Source organism: Molothrus aeneus, chromosome 6 (genome assembly GCF_037042795.1).
Source record: "Molothrus aeneus isolate 106 chromosome 6, BPBGC_Maene_1.0, whole genome shotgun sequence".
In the NCBI taxonomy this organism is placed as follows: Eukaryota; Metazoa; Chordata; class Aves; order Passeriformes; family Icteridae; genus Molothrus; species Molothrus aeneus.
In genome coordinates this window covers 32,926,190-32,947,066 of record NC_089651.1, presented here as the reverse complement: position 1 = coordinate 32,947,066, position 20,877 = coordinate 32,926,190, and the positions used below count along the sequence as shown (strand labels likewise).

General features: G+C 44.9%; 2 protein-coding genes across 3 annotated transcripts; both read right to left on the bottom strand.

Annotated features, from left to right (window-relative positions):
• Positions 1-12,107: 12,107 nt before the first annotated feature.
• On the bottom strand, positions 12,108-14,116 carry LOC136558185 (ciliary microtubule associated protein 1A-like). The gene is made up of 6 exons (XM_066552503.1): positions 14,008-14,116; positions 13,692-13,892; positions 13,362-13,463; positions 12,887-13,008; positions 12,327-12,464; positions 12,108-12,216 (listed from the first exon to the last, which is right to left on the bottom strand). The coding sequence occupies exons 1-6, from the start codon at positions 14,111-14,113 to the stop codon at positions 12,121-12,123; spliced, it is 765 nt and encodes a 254-aa protein (XP_066408600.1). The 5' UTR covers positions 14,114-14,116; the 3' UTR covers positions 12,108-12,120.
• A 1,998-nt stretch (positions 14,117-16,114) lies between these two features.
• LOC136558194 (ciliary microtubule associated protein 1A-like) lies at positions 16,115-20,184 on the bottom strand. 2 transcript variants are annotated; one of them, XM_066552514.1, is made up of 6 exons: positions 20,091-20,184; positions 17,688-17,888; positions 17,355-17,456; positions 16,886-17,007; positions 16,326-16,463; positions 16,115-16,225 (listed from the first exon to the last, which is right to left on the bottom strand). In XM_066552514.1, exons 2-6 carry the CDS (start codon positions 17,881-17,883, stop codon positions 16,130-16,132), a joined length of 654 nt encoding a protein of 217 aa, XP_066408611.1. In that variant the 5' UTR covers positions 17,884-17,888; positions 20,091-20,184; the 3' UTR covers positions 16,115-16,129. The 2 variants fall into 2 exon arrangements, with proteins under 2 accessions (XP_066408611.1, XP_066408610.1); XM_066552513.1 differs by lacking the exon at positions 20,091-20,184 and adding an exon at positions 18,004-18,419.
• Between the last annotated feature and the right edge of the window lie 693 nt (positions 20,185-20,877).

Below are 20,877 nucleotides of genomic sequence, written 5' to 3'. Positions count from 1 at the left end.
TGATCAATATTTATTTATACATTGATCAATAATTATTTTACTGTTAATATTAATTTAGACAGTAACATCAATACACTGAACTTACATCAGGAGGAAAATGAGCTAAAATAAATTATAAAGCCAAGTCTTACCTCAGATCACCCAACTGATGTTGCTGGGGACCCTCACACTGTTCTGTTTTAAATCACTATCTAGGATATTAGAGATGTCTAGGATGGAATACTATTATTCTAGATGAAGTGAAAAAGGAGGTTTCAATCTGTAAGGAAGATCTCCTAGACCATTTTTACAGGACATGTCTTTAAACCTGCTTCCCTGGACAAATTCTAGCCTAGAGAGCTACAGCCTCCTTTCCTGAGTTCTGAGTCTCCACTGCACTCATATAAGAAGTGCACAGTAGAATGTACTTAGACACAATTTTATAGAATTGGAAATGCTGTTATTGGGTGAACACTGCAAAAGAATATCTGAAAATACTAATTACAGCTTAAAGCTCACTGTGTCTTGAAAAAGAGAACTAACTGATGCACAGTTCCTCTCCAAGTAATTTCTTGTTCTGGTCCTGATGGTCAGCCCCAATGTTGTGAGGTCAAATACAGTTTTCCACTGCAGATATATGACTTCTAAAGAAAAGAGAGTTTTACTTAGGCAGCAAAAAGCAGAACTTGTCTCTCTGTCTCAAATTGGGTGCTTTAAACTACACTGCAATAATCACAGATGCTCTGCTCTTGGCACAATGAGAAAAGCTTGATACAGATTCACAAAATAGCTCCATTAAGTAAAGACGCCATCAGTCTTTATTACCACTATTATCATAAAGCAAATTTCACCTAACACAATATCGAATTAAACCTACAAAAAGAATGAGAAGGAAGCTATGAATTAATATAAAATGACTAACAACAGAGGCCCAGGGAGTTTAAACCTTTATCAACACCAAAGCAAAGACAGGAATCAAAGATGTACAGCACCATGGTAATTTGTTCCTGTGTTGACTAGAGCAGCAAAAGTAACAGTCTATCATGTCAGCATCTGCTAGTGAGTTTAAATGCCTGTAAGCATAGTTTATAGCTGACATTTGTTCAAAGTAGCTTTTTTCAAGGAGATCGTTTAATACTTTAACTTTGCCCTCCTAACTCTATTTAATTTCACAGGTTATGTCCAACCTCATCAGACTTCTTTCCCCTCTGCTTAAAAGATAAAACAGTATGGTATATTACTTTCAAAAACTCTAGTTATTTTTAGAGTTAAATAAAATTGCTGGTTTTAGAAAGACCAGTTTTTTCACTCCAATGGCCATTATCATGAGATAATGTCCCATGTAGCCTAAAAGGATGTTTCAGGATTTTCTGAACTATGGGATATGGCTTGTCTGTCTTGCCCTATTTTCTGATAAGAAAGTACCATGTCTTATATATGTTTTGATGGGGAATGGAAGATCCTTTGCAAGTGGAGGCAACACAATATAATTTGTGAAACACTGCCTTAAAATTGTGATATTTTCAGTTGCCATTAAAGAACCTCAGTTAATGAAAGTAAGTCATTGTAAGAATACAAGTCTTCCCTCAAGACTCAGAATACTAAATAACACTTGTATTTATTTTTTTAAATTCATTTATTTAAAACAGAGAAAAGTAATTTACTTTTTTCCCTGGAAACAAAAAATATCTCGCTTACATATTCCAATACCTTGCCTAGGAGCAAACCTCAGAAGAAAAAGAAGCCATATTCTACTCCAGTTCTTCCCAGGAATCCTACCTTTTCTTCTTCTGTATCTCTGAAAGCTGCTATAATGGTAGCATAACCAAAAGAAGCAATCTTGACTATTTTAAATTTTGTTTTCTACTTACAGCCCAAATGATGTGCTAACATCTTGGAAGTGTTAGTCTTCCATCACAGGAAACTTTCAAGAAGAGGAATAAATATAGTTTGGCCTGAACATCTCAGAATATAATCCACTGTTCTATATCAGCTCCCGTTTCCAGTTACACCCTGGCTGTGTGCTAACCAAGACACAATTATTTAAACAGGTTTTATTGCTGAATTTCCACTCATGAAAAATAACGTGAAGCAAATTTTCAAGTGGTGGTAATTAATGGATGAACTTCCATAAGTGTAAATGGGGGAAAGTTTATTTATGCTAGCTGAGGCTGCAAGGACCTGAGGAATAGTACTTGCTTTGCAGAGTCCAGTAGCTGATTGGAAATTTTCTGATATGAAGTCTTTGGATAAATTCAAACAGGGGGACAGTGAAGAACATACCCGTGGGATCTATCACACATTTTATATTTTGAATGGTGCACCTAGGCATACCAAAGCTCACACACACAGGGTTCCTGAGACTGTGTATGTGATAGAGTACAATTACTCTCATGAGAAAACAGCTCTAATGATACCTAGATTGCTCAGAGTCTTACTAGACATATGGTATAAAATAATGTCTCTGAGCCTTGGGATATGATTTTAATCATTCCTACCTCCATTACTAAGAACGAACTCTGGCAATCTTCTTTTAAAGATGAACAAATATCACAGGGAATATACTACATGCCAGACAAATAGCCTTAGCTTAAAACCCTGCCAGATGAGTATGTTGCCTTTTATGGATCTGAAATGCATTTTAAATCCACAGCACCATATTACAATCTCATGAAGGTAACCATGGATTGGGACCACATAAGGAGTATTACCACTATGTCCTGTGAACACTAAAGCTGCCAAGACTGACTGAGATAGACAAGTAAAGGATTGCATAGTCTTAAAATACTATATTGAAAAGCTTTACAGTACTGTCCAAAATTCAGATCTTTAGTAGAAAGAACAATGAGATTAAAGAAAAAGATGTCAAGATATTTTCCTCAGGTAATAAATTACAAACACAAATGTCTATTTATAGAACAAAAATGGTATAGGGATGCAAATCTCGACCTTCACTTGCTTAACTGAATTTGGATATTCCAGTGGCTTATTTTCATTTCCTCTGTTTTTTGAAAATGAAAAAGGCAGATAGAAGGGCAAAGCAAAAACAACCATTATCCAAACCTTTTGAAGTTATACAGTTTTAGTCATGTCTCTTAAGATAAACTAAACATCTTATGTGGCAGGTGTGAAAGTCTTGATCAGAGTTAGTATACCATCCTGAAATTTATGAAAAAAAGACATTTTTTTTACATCCCATAAAAAACTCAGTCCTTATATCTGAACTTCATATTTTGCAATCAAAGAATTAACTTAATAAACTCTGATATAAATAAAGAAGCATCATCAAAGTACTATTTTACAAAGCATCAGCTGGGTCATACTTGGTATGGAGAGCAAGAATACATTTGAAATGTTGGATTATCATAGCCCTAGGACAACCCTGTTATGTAGAGCACTTTCACTACAAGCAATCTAGCCCAAGACAGTGAAAGATTCTGTCCTAAATCTGTGGCAGCCCCTTTGGCAAAGTCAACCCAGAGCTGCAGATCCTGGAAACCTGCCATCCTGGCTTTGGTTAAACCACAACACCTGCAAAACATGACAGGCAAACTCTGTAAAATCTAGATGTGATGGGATACTTTGAGGCTACGATACATTATTAAAGTAAACTCTTAACTGTTCTCTGGCTTTTAAATCAAACACCATGGCATGGTGTGTGTTTTTGAAACCAAACTTCCTCTCTTCTGCCACAATAATTTCTCATCCATCACAATGCCCAGCACACTCTCTGTTCCCTGGCCGAATGTGATTCCTGGACCTTGCCCATATCCTGACTAGGAAACTGCAGTTTTCCTGGACTAAAACCATGTCAGGGATCTTGTCTACATTTAAACAGTCTAAATGATTGCTAAATAATGTGCAAACACACGTCCCAGCCTTGTTTAATCAATATGTATGTGGAAGGTTGCAGACAGAGAGACATGGGTTTCCAAAGCCATGAGTCAGAGCTCTACAGGCCTCCATGCTTCTTGATATGGGATATCAGGAAACGTGCCAACAGGAAAGTCAAGAGTGTCTGGGTAACCTGAGTGCTAAGTGTGCCCCAAGATCTCAGACTTTTGACTCAGAACATCATGGGATAAAAAGTGATTTATGGACTACCAACCTTGCCTGTGCTGCTCACTCCAAGGGGGTCCAAGAGCCCTAGCTTGGCTGTTCTTACTTCTCACCACTTTTTTGGCACCCAGCAGTAGACATACAAATTCAGTTCACCAGTTGTCAATATATTAGCTTCTACTCTTTTTTTTTTTTCATCTTTTTTTTGGTCAGAAAATATTAAACCAAACCAAACAGTCCACAAACAAAACAATAAAGCATCATTTCCTTGCATATTCTGTTGGTAGCTCACTTCTTAGGACAAAATATGTTTGTTTCTCCTGATTGAAATTGAATGTGTGAAACGTTAATCATGAAAAATAAAACTTTTTCAAAAGACTGATGCAAGTCTGGGAAGCTAGCAAGAACAAAGTTTTAAAGAAGGATGCTAATATTAGCCAGATGGCCACAACAAGAAATTTGGACCTGTGTCTGGGTGTGAAGAATAGCTTTATTTAAAGCCAGATCTCTTACAAAGAAAGAATGCACCTCTGTTCAGTGATGGATCTAAACTCCACATCCCCCTCAGTGGAACAGGGGGGAGAAGCAAAAGTGAAACTTCTAGTTTGAGATAACAGTTAAATAATTGAAACGAAAAAAAATTATAATAACAGTAAAGAGAGATAACATTCAAGAAAAACAACTTATCAAGTGATGCACAATGTAAATGCTCACTACCTGCTGACCAATGGCAAATGCTGATTGATTTATTACTCATTTCCATGCACCAGTGCTTTAAATAAACAACTTCCATTGAGTATAAAAATTTTCCTATGGTTTTGAAGGGGATCTCAGCTTTTGGGAAGAAGGTTGGACAGACTGCAGTTCCATGGTACCTGTCAATCAAAGGGGCTGACACCTCTATTTTAGAAACCCTTCAACATTTTCACTGTCCAATTATAACAAGGAACTGAAGCTGTTGTCTGTGAGTGATTTGTGACAAATAACTGCTGTGTTCTTTGGTTGTGACAATTGTTATTTTTAGGGCTAAAGGAAGGAAGAGAAGGCGTTGCAGTTATTTTAAGACAGATTTAGTTTAAACAGTGAAGATGTAGTTGTATATGGATAATCCGTTTGGCAGGTCTGAAAATAGCAAGGTCACATTAACCAGATTTTTTTATTAATGTACTTTAACACAAAGAGTAGAAATTCATGGACAACCCCATTCTTTGAAGAATGAAGGGGTCGTTCAAAGAATGCGTGCATACATGTGCACACACTTTTTTTTAAGATGTTCCCAGAATGGACCAGGATTGTAGCACAGCCTTGAGAAATTTGAAAAATGTGTGTTTTGTTAGTCAAGATTAATAGACTGTTTTGAGATATTTACACCAAGGTACTGTGACACTTGATGTTGAATTTTCCTCCTTTAGGGATGCTAAAAAACAGGAGGAACAGAGGTGCATTTGGTTTTTTTTAATAATGGAGCTCTTTTACTTTCATGTATCAGCCCAGTTGCAGAAATTCCTATGATCTGTTACCTGCTATACTTTGCCTTTCAAGGAAGATTTTGCAGGAAGAAATGTCAGGTGTTCTAAGAATTTTACTTTTTTGATTCCTTTGTCCAGGCAAAAAAAATTAAAACCATTACCAGATTCTGAAGTAAACAAAGATGGGAAAACCAAGCGGTCTCTCTGAAAGCAAATAATTACTATTTTTCCTCACTGTACATCATTTGCTCATCTTTGAAAGCAAATCATTCATGGGAATATTATGCAGCTTGATGACAAAATTAATTGGAGGGGTGGGTCAAGAAACTCCTATGGAATTTCAACACACCTGACTATGAGGGTGTATTGCATGCATGTGTTTGTAGCTTAAGGCAGGGAAAAATCACTCCTTCAAGTAAGAGCTGAATTTAACAGGAATTTCTATTTTGCTTTGGGATAACATCTTCCATTGATTTAATCCCTTCCTGTATGTACTTGTATCATATGAGGTAGTTGTGGGTTTCATTTTACATTCAAGTCTATAGTATGATGAATAGCTATTGTCAGCTTTACTTCACCCTGACCAGTGGTTGCACCAGTGGAGGTAGGCTAGGGTCAAGGAGATGGCCTCAAATAATCTACAATTTTCCTAACCCTATCCCTATCCCCCTTTCCTTAGGGCCTTCCTTTATTTATCTTTTTTTTTTTTCTTTTTCTTTTAGTGCCCCATCTATCTTGCAGCTTACTGAGGCTGGAACTCTGACTAGAAATGACAGATCACTTCATATGTCACACTTTATTGTTTGTTGGACTTCAATCACATTTCTAGCATCTTCTTTCAAAATCAGCCCAACTCTGAGGTATATGCTTCTAAGTTACATTACAGAAAAATTCTGCCTCTTTTGTTCACATGGGTATTTCCCCTTGGTTAAATGGATTATTTACAGCGTAGTGGAATCTAGCACTTCAAGCACTGACTTCATATGATTTACTACACATTAGTGTTATTACTGTATTAATAAACTTGTAAAGCCTGGCCTTGACAGTATTTGATTGAAGCTGTTTTTTTCTGGAAGTTCCTGACCAAGAAAGTTACAGCTCTTCTCAGAATAAAAGGAGGGATAAATTCACTGCATATAGCTATTGACGAGAAACCAAGAATAAAAGCAGAAATATAACGTTAAGCATAGACAGGTAGGAATGGGAAGGGGAGAGAATATTAATTAAGTAACATTACTTGTTAGAGGAAGTATATACTGGGCATTTGAGACTGGAAATTCACATGGGTAAGGCTTGGACTTGTTTGGTGAGAAGGTTGGGAGGAAATAACAAGCTATTTAGAGTGGGCTGGACAGGTACAGCGACACTGCAAAGGGCTGCAGTGGAGGAAAGCCAGAGCCCAGTGAACAGCACACTTCTTTTTATGAAGCTCAGAGTAAAATTTGCTTTCTGGGCTGCATACACACATTGCTGGCTCATATCTAATTTCTGATCCAGCGGTATACCTAGGTCCTTCTCTGCAGGGCTGCTCTCAATCCATTCACCACCAAGCTTGCATTGAAAATGATGACTGCTACAACCCAGGTGTGGACCTTTTCACTTAGCCTTGCTGAACTTCAGGAGGTTCACACTGGCCCACTTCTCGAGCCTGTGAAGGTATATCTCGTCCCTCAAGTGTGTGTCAGTTAGGTGAGCAGTGATGCCTTGTGAGATAAAAAAGGGTTTCTTCAACCTCACACCACTAGAACTCATTAGATAGACCTAAAACAGACTTAGTTTAAAGACCCTACTTGCCATTGTCAGAACTGGGATTTAAAGATGTACCATAAACATAATAAGCAATTACTTGTATATAGACTGAAAAGACAATATTTTTCTATACATATGTAAACTGTGCCTATGTACTAACCAGTAAGCATCCTTGCCAGGCTCAAACAGCCTATGTAAAAATGCTAAATATTAGATGAGAAGCAAAAGGATTACTAGGACATAAAAGAAAGATAATTGGCTAAACATACCCCTGAGGCCTGCATCATAAGAATCACTATTTTATTGGATAAGTAAAATATTAGACCTTGTTCATTTTGAGCTACCTGACAAACTAGCTGCAGTTCTAGCCGATAATCACAGTCTTTAAAACTAATGGTTTTGATACAGATTCTCTCCTGCAGCCAATTGTTACAGAAATTGAAACTGTTAAGCAGCTAGTCACATTTTCTGATTCTGAGGAACTTATTTGCCGCTTTGGCCCAGACATAAGCAAAAACAGGCAAGGAGCTGCTTTAATTTATGCCACTGTCATACTCTCACGGTCTCTCTACCACTGGAGTTCCTCTCTGCCACAACCTTTCATGCTCTGACTAGGGATTTCCCATGCAAAAATATACATATGTGCAATGCACAGATGGTTTGCATATGCGCAGTAGGCTTAACATAGCTGATTTACTGTGTATGCACGGACCATCTGTGCAGCACATGTGCAGCAGGTCTGATGTGTACTGGACACATTGGACTTACTGTGCATGTGCTACACAGTTAATCTGCACACACACAGTAGCCACAGCTCTGACTGAGTTGCCAGACATCCAGATGGCCAGAGTCCTTAAATCCCTTCCAGAGAAAAAATGAAGATGGAATAAGGATGTTTGGTTTTGTTTGGGTTTTTTCCTGGTGTATAACATAGCTTGTCCTTTATCCTCAAATGTAGGAACATATTAAAGTGGATACACTACCTCATCACATTTTAAGTTTAAAAACAGAGACAGAGAGCAATTCCCTCTGGTCATGCATGTCCAAAAACAACTATAGAAAATAAAACAGAGCTGTGATAAAGATTCTTCTCTGTAAACTTTTACAGAACAAGTAAATCCATAACAACTACACAGGCTTTTCTTAAAGAGGACTGGCAGCCACTTCAGATTTTCTGACTACAAAAAGCTTTTCAATCTGGAAATATTTAAATTATTCAGGTTAATGCTCAGAAAACTCAGCAACCCAGATCAATCACAAGTCACAGTCTCAGGAAGAGAGTTAGTTGTCTTGGGCTTTGCCTTTTGGGTAGTTGAGATTCAGTGTCTTAAAGTGCACATGCTGTTTGCTTTCCTATCATTAAGACTGTGAACTAATAACAATGCCACTAATGTTTTTGACAAATTCCCCATCAATAACTCTTCCCTAAAGCTAAGATGCACTTAAACATGAAAAACACTTATTAGACCCACCAGTATTTTGATAATTGCTAAGCACACTGGTAGTTCCAATGTATGGAGAATTTATCTATATTTACTTACTGGGGAGAAGTCTGAAAACACTCTGCATCTGTGGCTGGCATCCAGCTTTTTTTTGCATGACCTGACAATGCATGCAGGAGTCTGCTCTGTTTCTTCTGCACTCTGGGGAAAGGCCTCTCTTGCCTTCATCTGCATGCTCAGGCTGTCAAACTCCCAAAAGGGGCAGCATAGAGGTGTTTTTCCTAAACATTATCTTCAGCAGAAAATTCTGCTTACAAACACCAGGCCCAAATCACCCTCTCCAGAAAAAAACATAAATTAAGGGACCGTGGAAAAATAAGACATGAAACAGAAGTCTGAGGCATTCAAATTTGCATTCATGTTATGTGACCCAAAACTACAAGAACATACAGCTTTTAGATAAAAAAATCACATTGTTTTTTCTCTCATTGCATGTTTCTGCCTTGCAGACATCATCAAGGTCTGCTTGTTGTGTTCTCAAGAGGAAAACATATTAGGTGCCTTACCCATAGGCACCAAGTTGTGAGGTGCACCAAGTTCTTCTCTACTCCATTCTGAACCAGTGCCATCCACACAAACCTTCCCAGCCTAACACTGAGCCTCTTAAGTTTGCCAGCCTGTCTCCAGGAACTCAAAGAGGACAGAATGCCTGAATGAGGCCTGATGAGTGCTGAGCAGAGAGGATCACCTTTGAACCTTCTGGGAATAAGAGAAAATAGGAGAAGACCCGTCAGAGCAAGCTCTTGTGTGGCACTGGGCTGGGCAGCACTGTGGTCCCAGGCTCCTATTCTTGCCATAGGCTTTGTAGACACCAACATGGATGGAGCCTGGGTGGGCACCTGGGGGTTTCATCACCCATATGGCCACATCATGGCAGAGTTCTGCACCCTGGGATTCACTTACACAATCCCTGAGATGACAGGTAAACCAGGAATAATGAAGGATGGGGCAGGGGCAGAAGGGGGAGAGAACAGCTGGGGGATCAGAGCACATCTGCTGCTTCCACTTAACAAACTGTAAGTTTAACACTTACAAGTTGCAAGGAGCCAAACATTCCATCACAGACAGCTGCTCTGCAGGTACTCAGCACTACATTCACCCCTGTATCACTGTGAATGGGAAGGACTCAGCTCCAGCACTGCACATCTGTGGATGTCCCAAGATGAAGAGGTCACCCTGAGTACCATTTCTCCAGCCTTTCTTGCAGGTGAGACAAGCACACCTTACTCATGAGGGCACAAAACCTATCCAGAACAAAATCTGTCCACTGCTGCCTCAGCACTGTTCCCATAGAGCACAGCATCACTGACCTCATCTGTGAATACAGGTACGATGAGATTTCTTTTGTAGATTCAAAAAACCAGTCATAAAATTTTCTTGCACCACAAAGGACAGAATATCCAGTCTATTAACCAAAGCTTCATTTGCCTTTGTCCCTCCCCTGCAATAGCAACTTTTAACAAATATTTTCCTGTTCTAACTTTGTGTTCTCCTGTAATCTTTCTAATTTACTTCGATCTTCATGTAAGTTTAGTTAAAACACTTCCCATTAACCACAGGCATTTCAAAATGAAGAGAAGGGCACCTGAAGCCCTGACAAGGAAGATGCCTGATCGGGGTTGGATTGAGAGGAGCCTCAGGCAATCAAGGTCCCCGCAGCTCCTCCTCAGCAGGAAAACAGGAACGGAAAACAAGGTGTAAAAGCTCGCGAATTGAGATAACGATGCGTGAAACGGATTCGGCTGGAGGAAATAAGTGTAATTTACGGTTATTTATTCAGATAGTGAGAAAATTAAACCCTAATACCACCCACCCACTGCTCCCCTTTCGCAGTCGGAGCTGCCTCCCATGGCTGCCGGCTCCTGCCCAGAGCCGCGCTCAGGAGCGCCAGGGCCCGCTCTGCCCAGGCTCCCGCCGCTGCAGCTCCTCGGCACACCGTGTTCCAGCAGGGCCCGCTCTGCCCAGGCTCCCGCCGCTGCAGCTCCTCGGCACACCGTGTTCCAGCCAGGGCCCGCTCTGCCCAGGCTCCCGCCGCTGCAGCTCCTCGGCACACCGTGTTCCAGCCAGGGCCCGCTCTGCCCAGGCTCCCGCCGCTGCAGCTCCTCGGCACACCGTGTTCCAGCCTGGGCCCGCTCTGCCCAGGCTCCCGCCGCTGCAGCTCCTCGGCACACCGTGGTCCAGCTCGGCACGGCCGCACAAGACCTACCAGGGGATGCCTGTCCGCAGAGGACGCGGCCGGCTGAGTGCCTCGGTCCCGTGAATTTGCCTTGCTTCTTCCCGCAATCTGGCACACTCAGCCTTTCCCTCGTTAACCAGGGTTAACCACAGGGTTAACCAGCACCCGAACGCCGCCGACCGGAGGTTGGGGCCAGCCGCCGGTCGGTCCGTGCTGCAGCACTGCCGCATTGCCTGCGGGGCTCCGCTGGGGCTGAGCATGGGGCTGCTATGGAAATGGCTCAGACAGCCCCAGTGGGGCAGCCCCAGTTTGTCCTAACAAAGACCTGCTTCTTCCCCACGCACAGAAGACAAACAGCAGAACCCTTTCCAGTCCAGTGGTGCCTGAGCAAAGGGTTTTTCTCTAATGGGTTGAGTCCGACTGAAGTGCAGGCCACAGAGCTGAGAGAGGCCCCTGCCTTGGAGCACCTGAAAAAGCTGCCCACTCCAACCATTCCCACCCTGTTCCCCAGCAATCAGGGGATTTTTGTATCCTTGTGGCATCATCTCTTAGCCAGAGAGGAGCAACAGGCTCCCCAGGAGCACAGTAGAGTCCCATCACTGGCCACAATCAAGTTTGCGGTTGGCTAGGTGCTGGCTAGTCTCTTCCAGGCTGCCTCTCCCGCACAAGGGCTGGATGAGGTCACCTTCCAAGGTCTGGAAGGTCTTCCACCTTCCAGCCTGGGCTGTTGCAGGATTCTATGGTGATTCCATTTTCAGACTGGGAATAATGGTTCTTTCTCCTTAGCTCTCAGTGGTCTGGGGACTTGCCTGTGGAAATGAGCCCCTCCCTGCCTGTGACAAGAGAGCATGCAGGGCAGATGTGTTTCTGGGCACACCTTGGGCAGATGCCACCTGTGTGCACTGAGATGGGCTTTGTCCTTGAGGCCAGCATGGGCCATGGGGCGAGAGTGTGCAAGGCAGGGCTGGAAAGCTTTCACAGTGTTTTGCTCTGGTTAGGTGAAATGGTGGTGTTGGAGATATCAGCGTGGCTCACGCTGTTACCTCACTGCTCTCCCCTCACCCTCATCCTGCCATGTTTGGACTGAGGCATAGACATGAGACAGTGAAGCCAGTGGTCTACACCAACTTTACCCCACCCTGCTGCAAAGGAGGAACAGAAAAAAGATCTCTTCAGGTGTCCGTCTTTAATCAACATGTGTTGCAGGTATTAAAGAAGCTTTGTAGATAGAATGTCGCAGTCCAAAACTGTAAGCAGGATCCCGGGCCTTGGTTACTGACAACTGGAAGAGGAAATTGGGAAGAAAAGACGTGAAGATAATGCCTCACTCTCCAGAGCTGTCCTCAAGTTAAGGTTGTGCAGCATAACACATTGATGGGCTGACTGCCTTACCTTTCCCAGGGTGTATTCTGCTGGACCTGGAAATGCTCCCTTTCCAGGAAGTTTTGTTTTTAATCCCATTGAGAATTTGGGAGCCCTGGTTTTGTAGACATCCAGATCCACCTTGGCAAATGCTGCAGGACCTGGCGTCTGCAAGAGAAGCAATGAGGTTGGTGGGTACAAGAGGCAGTGTGGATTCTTGCTGGGTGTCCATGAGTACTGTGCTGCTTTAGGTGGCTGGCCAGAGGAGTAGTGTGGGAGGCCTGGAGCCTTGGGAATGAGGGCTCCTTGGGAAGAGAGGTAGATTTCCCAGAGGATGAGGGGAGATTATTGCCATTAATGCCAGTGAGCTGTACTGTGCCAAAGCTGCAGGTGTGGAAAAATGGGGGGGGGTTCAGGTGTCAGTGTTACTGGTAATAGCAGAGCTAGAGGCCCTGTGGCTTCTTGTGCTTTGCTGCAGGCGCAGGGAAGCGTGCGTTATGTGGGGATACGGCAGGCACTGGGGCCCTTGTGCCCTAAGCAGAGCAGCTGCACTTCTGCTGCTGCTGTTAGAGAACAGAAGCACAGCTCACCTTTGCCAACTCTTGAAAACAGCTTTGGTATAGACTCTTCCCCTTCATGGAGTAGCATGGTTGAGCATGAGTGTATGCTGTGTTGGGTCCTAGAATCCTAGGTAAGGTGTAGGTGCCAGGACCTGGAAATGGAATAGGAAGACAGCGTAGGTCAGTCCTGTGGGAAAGGGTGCAGTGCCTGGGTGGAAGAGAGTCAGCGTGCCAAGCTGGCTGTGAGGAGCAGGAAGGGTATCCTGCCCCTCATGCCAGTGCCTCTGGCTTTTGTTGCATGTGGTGTTGCCTTGGCTGTTTGAAACCAGAGGTGCCGGTTCTTCTGTGAGATGGGAGAAGTTGGTGCTGTGGGACGGCACAAAGCCTGTTGAGCAGACACTGCGTCTTGCTGCCCAGGCTTTTTGCTAGGCCTGTGGAAGAAGCTGCAGATGCTCCCCGGAGGACACACAGGCTGTAAGAGTGTCTGTTTCCCCGAGTTCCATACCTGGTGTTCGGAAACCTTTTAAGTCCTTGGGTCGGGATGCCAGGCTATTCGCCGGTGCGGTATGGAAGACATGTTTGTTTGCAGGATCCGTGGTGTAGTCACCTGGGACAGAGAAGGAGACAAGAAAAGTGAAGATGGAAGCCTAACTGCAAGCCACAGAGGAGAAGTCAGGAGGAGGTGGAGGAGGTGCTCAGTCTTGCTTTTTTTCTGTCTGGAACTCTCTGAAGCCCATTCAGGGCATGAGCAGAGGGCTTTGTGCCCCAGTGGTACAGGGCAACAGTAAGGCCTGATTGTCTGGCCTGGATGAAGGGCTGCAGAAATGCTACTCACTGGGTCCAGGGGTGGCCAAAATCTTGCTCTTGGGACGTGCTGTGACAAGTGCTGATGGAGCCACCTGCTTCCCAGTCTTGGTGATGGATGATTCAATGAAGTACCGAGGACCTGGTGAGCAGCTGCTTGTGGAGGGAGCTTTGGTCCCTCGAAATGAGTATGCAGGGGCTCTGTCTTTCGTGGGATCATGAGCCATATGACCTGGGAAGAAAAGCCTGTGAAAGGGCCTGTGCCTGCTCTTAGTGTGGTGAAAGGAGGTTCCTAAGTGGAAGCAAGCGCTGTGCTGTGCTATCATGTCCCCTGATAGTTGGTTTACCTGTTGTCCCAGGGAGCCAGTACTTGGGACCTGGGGTGCTGAATTCTGCAAGGATTGGGCCCCGTCGGGGATGAGGTCTCCAGGTGCCGACCCAGGGTCCCTCCATGCTGGTGGCCAGAGAAACTAACGGAAAAACTGGAGAGCTACCAAAGGGCTTCTCTGACACAGCGCTGGTACAAAGCTTTCCTGTAGCCCAGAGCAGGAGGAAAGCAAACTAGCATCACGAGAGAAAGTGCAGAAAAGGGAAGAGCAACAAGGACTAGCAGATGGAAGAGAAGGAGGAATGGGGAGAAGCGGCAAGTTAGAAGCAAAAAATGCGGCAAAAACTCCTGCTGTGCCCTCCGGCAGCAATTGTTGGCGTAGAACGCAGCGCTGGCCTGGCTGGGGGTAGCCTCCAGCGCGTCTACACATGAATTTGCTCAGCTGGAGTGTGGCGTTGACTGGGTGATGTGCAGGGAGGGACGCCAGCCCCTCGGTGACATCATAATCCATTGCTAGGTGGATCCATCATCATTGGCATACATCACCAGGTGACATCCCAAAGTCACCCAGTGATTGGCAAAGCCCACTGTGATGTTGAGACCCTTAAGCTGTTGATGCTGCAGCACTGCCCTATTGCCTGCAGGGCTCCTCTGGGGCTGGGCATGGGCCTGCCATGGAACTGGCTCAGTCTGGTGTGGGGCAGCCCCAGTTTGTCCTCACACAGAGCTGTTTTTGTCCCCATGTTCCCAGAGACCCAGCACAACCCTTTCTAGTCCAGTGGTGCCTGAGCACAGGGCTTTTTTCACCAAACAGTGTGAAATACACTTATCCAAAACCAATTTGTTGTGACCAAGGAGACACTTCTGTATTTCAGTGCCAGGAAAAAGGGGGATTACTCCTCCGAATTTGTTCTGATTTGCAAACAAAATTCATCCATTTTATATGCCTTTTCTGCTGTGTCATTTTTACATCAGTTCTTTTCCATAGTATGCATCATCTGCCCATTCTCAAGTTTAACCTTTACAATGATTGGTTTCGCTAGTTATATAACTACAATAATATTCCTACCCTAAGACTATAATTGGCCATATCTACTGAGATCTACCGATTGGAATACTTGATAGTCAAATTAGGTTGGGAAGGGACGGGTTTTCCAAGCACACTAACTGGTGCTCATGACAATTTCCGTAGCTTCTTGAACAAGGCATATGATACCAGTCAACTTCTTGATAAGGTTTCTCTGACTGAATACTTTAAAAACAGCACTCCTAACATTCCTATAACATATGCTTCAGGGTTTTCTGCTTGTAATCATAGTAACACTTTTGTCTTTTTTATTATTAAATTATTTTATCAGTGTATTTGTGAGAGGCTGAGTCCGACTGAAGTGCAGGCCACAGAGCTGAGAGAGGCCCCTGCCTTGGAGCACCTGAAAAAGCTGCCCACTCCAACCATTCCCACCCTGTTCCCCAGCAATCAGGGGATTTTTGTACCCTTGTGGCATCACCACTTAGCCAGAGAGGAGCAACAGGCTCCCCAGGAGCACAGTAGAGTCCCATCACTGGCCACAATCAAGTTTGCGGTTGGCTAGGTGCTGGCTAGTCTCTTCCAGGCTGCCTCTCCTGCACGAGGGCTGGCTGAGGTCACCTTCCAAGGTCCCTTCCCGCCTGGGCTGTTGCAGGATTCTATGGTGATTCCATTTTCAGACTGGGAATAATGGTTCTTTCTCCTTAGCTCTCAGTGGTCTGGGGACTTGCCTGTGGAAATGAGCCCCTCCCTGCCTGTGACAAGAGAGCATGCAGGGCAGATGTGTTTCTGGGCACACCTTGGGCAGATGCCACCTGTGTGCACTGAGATGGGCTTTGTCCTTGAGGCCAGCATGGGCCATGGGGCGAGAGTGTGCAAGGCAGGGCTGGAAAGCTTTCACAGTGTTTTGCTCTGGTTAGGTGAAATGGTGGTGTTGGAGATATCAGCGTGGCTCACGCTGTTACCTCACTGCTCTCCCCTCACCCTCATCCTGCCATGTTTGGACTGAGGCATAGACATGAGACAGTGAAGCCAGTGGTCTACATCAACGCACACTTTACCCCACCCTGCTGCAAAGGAGGAACAGAAAAAAGATCTCTTCAGGTGTCCGTCTTTAATCAACATGTGTTGCAGGTATTAAAGAAGCTTTGTAGATAGAATGTCGCAGTCCAAAACTGTAAGCAGGATCCCGGGCCTTGATCAGTGCAACCTGGAAGGGGAAGAAAAGACGTGAAGATGGTGCCTCATTCTCTAGTTATCCTCAAGTTAAGGTTGTACAGCATAACATAAGGGTACACAGGCTGTCTTACCTTTCCTGTGTTGTAGTCTGCCGGACCTGGAAACCGATCCTTGCCAGCCAGTTTGGTTTTTAGTCCCATTGAGAATTTGGGAGCCCTGGTTTTGTAGACATCCAGATCCACCTTGGCAAATGCCGCAGGACCTGGCGTCTGCAAGAGAAGCAATGAGGTTGGTGGGTACAAGAGGCAGTGTGGATTCTTGCTGGGTGTCCATGAGTACTGTGCTGCTTTAGGTGGCTGGCCAGAGGAGTAGTGTGGGAGGCCTGGAGCCTTGGGAATGAGGGCTCCTTGGGAAGAGAGGTAGATTTCCCAGAGGATGAGGGGAGATTATTGCCATTAATGCCAGTGAGCTGTACTGTGCCAAAGCTGCAGGTGTGGAAAAATGGGGGGGGGTTCAGGTGTCAGTGTTACTGGTAATAGCAGAGCTAGAGGCCCTGTGGCTTCTTGTGCTTTGCTGCAGGCGCAGGGAAGCGTGCGTTATGTGGGGATACGGCAGGCACTGGGGCCCTTGTGCCCTAAGCAGAGCAGCTGCACTTCTGCTGCTGCTGTTAGAGAACAGAAGCACAGCTCACCTTTGCCAACTCTTGAAAACAGCTTTGGTATAGACTCTTCCCCTTCATGGAGTAGCATGGTTGAGCATGAGTGTATGCTGTGTTGGGTCCTAGAATCCTAGGTAAGGTGTAGGTGCCAGGACCTGGAAATGGAATAGGAAGACAGCGTAGGTCAGTCCTGTGGGAAAGGGTGCAGTGCCTGGGTGGAAGAGAGTCAGCGTGCCAAGCTGGCTGTGAGGAGCAGGAAGGGTATCCTGCCCCTCATGCCAGTGCCTCTGGCTTTTGTTGCATGTGGTGTGCCTTGGCTGTTTGAAACCAGAGGTGCCGGTTCTTCTGTGAGATGGGAGAAGTTGGTGCTGTGGGACGGCACAAAGCTTGTTGAGCAGACACTGTGTCTTGCTGCCCAGGCTTTTTGCTAGGACTGTTAAGAAGCTGCAGATGCTCCCTGGAGGACACACAGGCTGTAAGAGTGTTTCCCCGAGTTCCATACCTGGTGTTCGGAACCTTTTAAAGTCCTTGGGCCGGAACACCATGTGATTGGACGGTGCAGTATAGAAGACGTGTTTGTTGGCAAGTTCTGTGACATAATCACCTGGGACAGAGAAGTAGACAAGAAAAGAAGTGAAGCTGGGAACCTAACTGCAAGCCACAGAGGAGAAGTCAGGAGGAGATGGAGGAGGTGCTCAGTCTTGCTTTTTTTCTATCTGGAACTCTCTGAAGCCCATTCAGGGCATGAGCAGAGGGCTTTGTGCCCCAGTGGTACAGGGCAACAGTAAGGCCTGATTGTCTGGCCTGGATGAAGGGCTGCAGAAATGCTACTCACTGGGTCCAGGGGTGACCTCAATCTTGCTCTTGCCACGTCCCATCATAAGTGCTGATGGTGGCATATACTTCCCAGTCTTGGTGATGGATGGATGGATGAAGTACCGAGGACCTGGTGAGCAGCTGCTTGTGGAGGGAGCTTTGGTCCCTCGAAATGAGTATGCAGGGGCTCTGTCTTTCGTGGGATCATGAGCCATATGACCTGGGAAGAAAAGCCTGTGAAAGGGCCTGTGCCTGCTCTTAGTGTGGTGAAAGGAGGTTCCTAAGTGGAAGCAAGCGCTGTGCTGTGCTATCATGTCCCCTAATAGTTGGTTTACCTGTTGTCCCAGGGAGCCAGTACTTGGGACCTGGGGTGCTGAATTCTGCAAGGATTGGGCCCCGTCGGGGATGAGGTCTCCAGGTGCCAACCCAGGGTCCTGCCATGCTGGTGGCCAGAGAAACTAACGGAAAAACTGGAGAGCTACCAAAGGGCTTCTCTGACACAGTGCTGGTACAAAGCTTTCCTGTAGCCCAGAGCAGGAGGAAAGCAAACTAGCATCACGAGAGAAAGTGCAGAAAAGGGAAGAGCAACAAGGACTAGCAGATGGAAGAGAAGGAGGAATGGGGAGAAGCGGCAAGTTAGAAGCAAAAGATGCAGCAAGAGCTCCCTGCTGTGCCCTCAGGCAATGATTGTTAGCCAGGCCAGCAGCAGTGGAGAAGCACAGCGCTGGCCTGGCTGGGTGGTAGCCTCCAGTGCGTCTGCACGCAAACTTGGTCAGTTGGAGTGTGGCGTTGACTGGGTGATGTGCAGGGAGGGACGCCAGCCCCTCGGTGACATCATAATCCATTGCTAGGTGGATCCATCATCATTGGCATACATCACCAGGTGACATCCCAAAGTCACCCAGTGATTGGCAAAGCCCACTGTGATGTTGAGACCCTTAAGCTGTTGATGCTGCAGCGCTGCCCTATTGCCTGCAGGGCTCCTCTGGGGCTGGGCATGGGCCTGCCATGGAACTGGCTCAGTCTGGTGTGGGGCAGCCCCAGTTTGTCCTCACACAGAGCTGCTTTTGTCCCCATGTTCCCAGAGACCCAGCACAACCCTTTCTAGTCCAGTTGTGCCTGAGCACAGAGCATTTGTCCAATGGGTTGTGTCTGCCTGAACTGCTTGCTGTAGAGCTGGGATAGCTGACAGAGGCTTTTGCCTCAACGCGTCTTTGAGAGCTGCCCACTCTAATTCTCAACCCGCAGGGTTGAGATTCTAGGGTAGAATCCTTTTGACAGCTTCTTAGCCAGAGGGGAAAAAAACAACCTCCCCAAGAACCAGAAGAATTAAACAGGCTTTGTCTCAAAGTTCTCCCTTGTCTTGCTTTGGCTTTTCCATTATCTGCTGGTCTGGCAGGAAAGGAGTGAGAATGCAGCTGATGTGGCTTAGCTTCTGTCCAGGCTCAATAATTGAGCTTCTAATCTTATTTAACTATAATGTAAGAATGCCCTTCTTTGGGGCTGAAAAGATGTTGTGAGTTAGCTGTAACTACCACTTACTCTACCTGCAGTCATTTACAATGGGAAATCCCCTGAAATTAGCTGGGATGTTGATAGTGTCCAATGCCCAGCTTGTGCTTTGTATCTTTTGATACTTTTCCAAGGTCTCTGTGCTCTGAGCTTACTATTAGAGGGGAGAGAGAGAGCAAAGCTATCAATAATATCAGTTGTTCTGGCCTCTCCATTTGAGGGTCCCCAGTTTCTGCATCACTCCTCAGATGCTACTGATGTCTTCAAGCAGTTTTCTCTCTTTAATACCCACTTCTCTAGGTTATTTTGGGAGTTCATGGTCAACAGGATTTTCCTAAAGCAATGTTGATGCCTCAGGAACATATGAATTCTTTCAAGGTGTTCCTGGAAGGGTTGTACAAAGTTTCATTATTCTGATTTTGCCAGTAGTGTGTGAATCTCTATACCTGCACTATGAGTTCTCCTGCTAGGTTTTTCCTTCCCCAGATTTCCTGACTCTTTGTCAGTAATAATAGTCATTACCCATGCTTTGTTTAGTGACCCTTAAAGCTTTTCAGTCTCCAGGTTTTTATGGTTTGAGATCATTATGGCTTTTCTTCCATTGCTGTGCTACATGGGCTGTGGTTAATATAGCATCAGTTAGGAAATACATTCTGAAGCATATGAATTGTGATTTGAATGGAGATGCTGTGGGTGAGGTAAAACAGTGGAGTGGCAAACCAGTTTAGAAGACATAAGAATCCTTTAACACAAGCTGATTTTTGTAGTGAAGGGCACTTAAACTTCAAAGGAACACACAGATGGAATTTTCTCCCACTGGTCAAGTACTCATGCAGTATAACCAGCAGTTTTCATAGCACTTGCAGTCTTTGATATACTAACAAAATTGTATATGAGCTCGTTCTCTTACCTTAGGTGAAGCAGATATTGAGAAGACTGGCAGGAGTTAATACATTATCAGTGTAGCTGGCTAATCACATTTCTTGTTGGATTATTTAGAAATGCCAGCATTAGTTGATGAGTTCCAGTTCTTGTGTTCTTGGTGTCATTAACCTGAATCTTCTGCATCCATTTTTTTCCTCCTGCTTTCCTCTGTGTCCTGCATCAGTGCAAAGCTATCAAATAAGTTTTGTTTAGATGATGCTTTGGATCCTGATGGCTGCTCCTCCAGACTTGGGGCATAGTTTTCACTCTGGAGACTTAAAAAAAAGCCATTCCAGTAAACAGCCTTCTTGGGTGATGGTATTTTAACTGTGAAGCCTACTGATAACAGCTACAGATAAAAGATTTTCAGTGGGTTGGAGGTGTTAAAGTTGGAGCCCAATGATAACAGCTCCCCAGAAGCATCCCACAGAAGGAGGCATTTGCCCTGGAGCATACTGATAGCAATCCCATGAACCATCCCTTGTGGAGAACATTCAAAAAATGAAGAGGACAGCCCTCAGCCCAAAGGCTGTTTCCCAGAGCTGCCATCACTAGGCTCCAGAGCCTAGAATGAATGAAAGCTAGAAATTTATTCACATAGTCTGTGAATAGCAATAGGCAATGATTTGCAAAACAGGATAATTTACTGGCATTGAAACTGGCAGTGGGCGTAACATACCTGGCACATTATTAATATACTTAGCATATTTTATTTCAAACTTCTTAAAAGGATATGCTATAACTGATCTGTTTTTAGTGAGAGCATGGAGTAA

Bases quoted from the DNA above. Each gene is read 5' to 3' on its own strand.
- LOC136558185 (XM_066552503.1), bottom strand. From the start codon at position 14,113: ATGGAGGGACCCTGGGTCGGCACCTGGAGACCTCATCCCCGACGGGGC. The intron at 13,009-13,361 runs GTATGGAACTCG...TTCCATTTCCAG, and splicing joins AAAAGGTTTCCGAACACCAG to GTCCTGGCACCTACACCTTA. The intron at 12,465-12,886 runs GTGAGCTGTGCT...CTTCTCTTGCAG, and splicing joins GTTTTCAAGAGTTGGCAAAG to ACGCCAGGTCCTGCAGCATT.
- LOC136558194 (XM_066552513.1), bottom strand. From the start codon at position 18,109: ATGGCAGGACCCTGGGTTGGCACCTGGAGACCTCATCCCCGACGGGGC. The intron at 16,464-16,885 runs GTGAGCTGTGCT...CTTCTCTTGCAG, and splicing joins GTTTTCAAGAGTTGGCAAAG to ACGCCAGGTCCTGCGGCATT. The intron at 16,226-16,325 runs GTAAGACAGCCT...TTCCCCTTCCAG, and splicing joins CAGACTACAACACAGGAAAG to GTTGCACTGATCAAGGCCCG.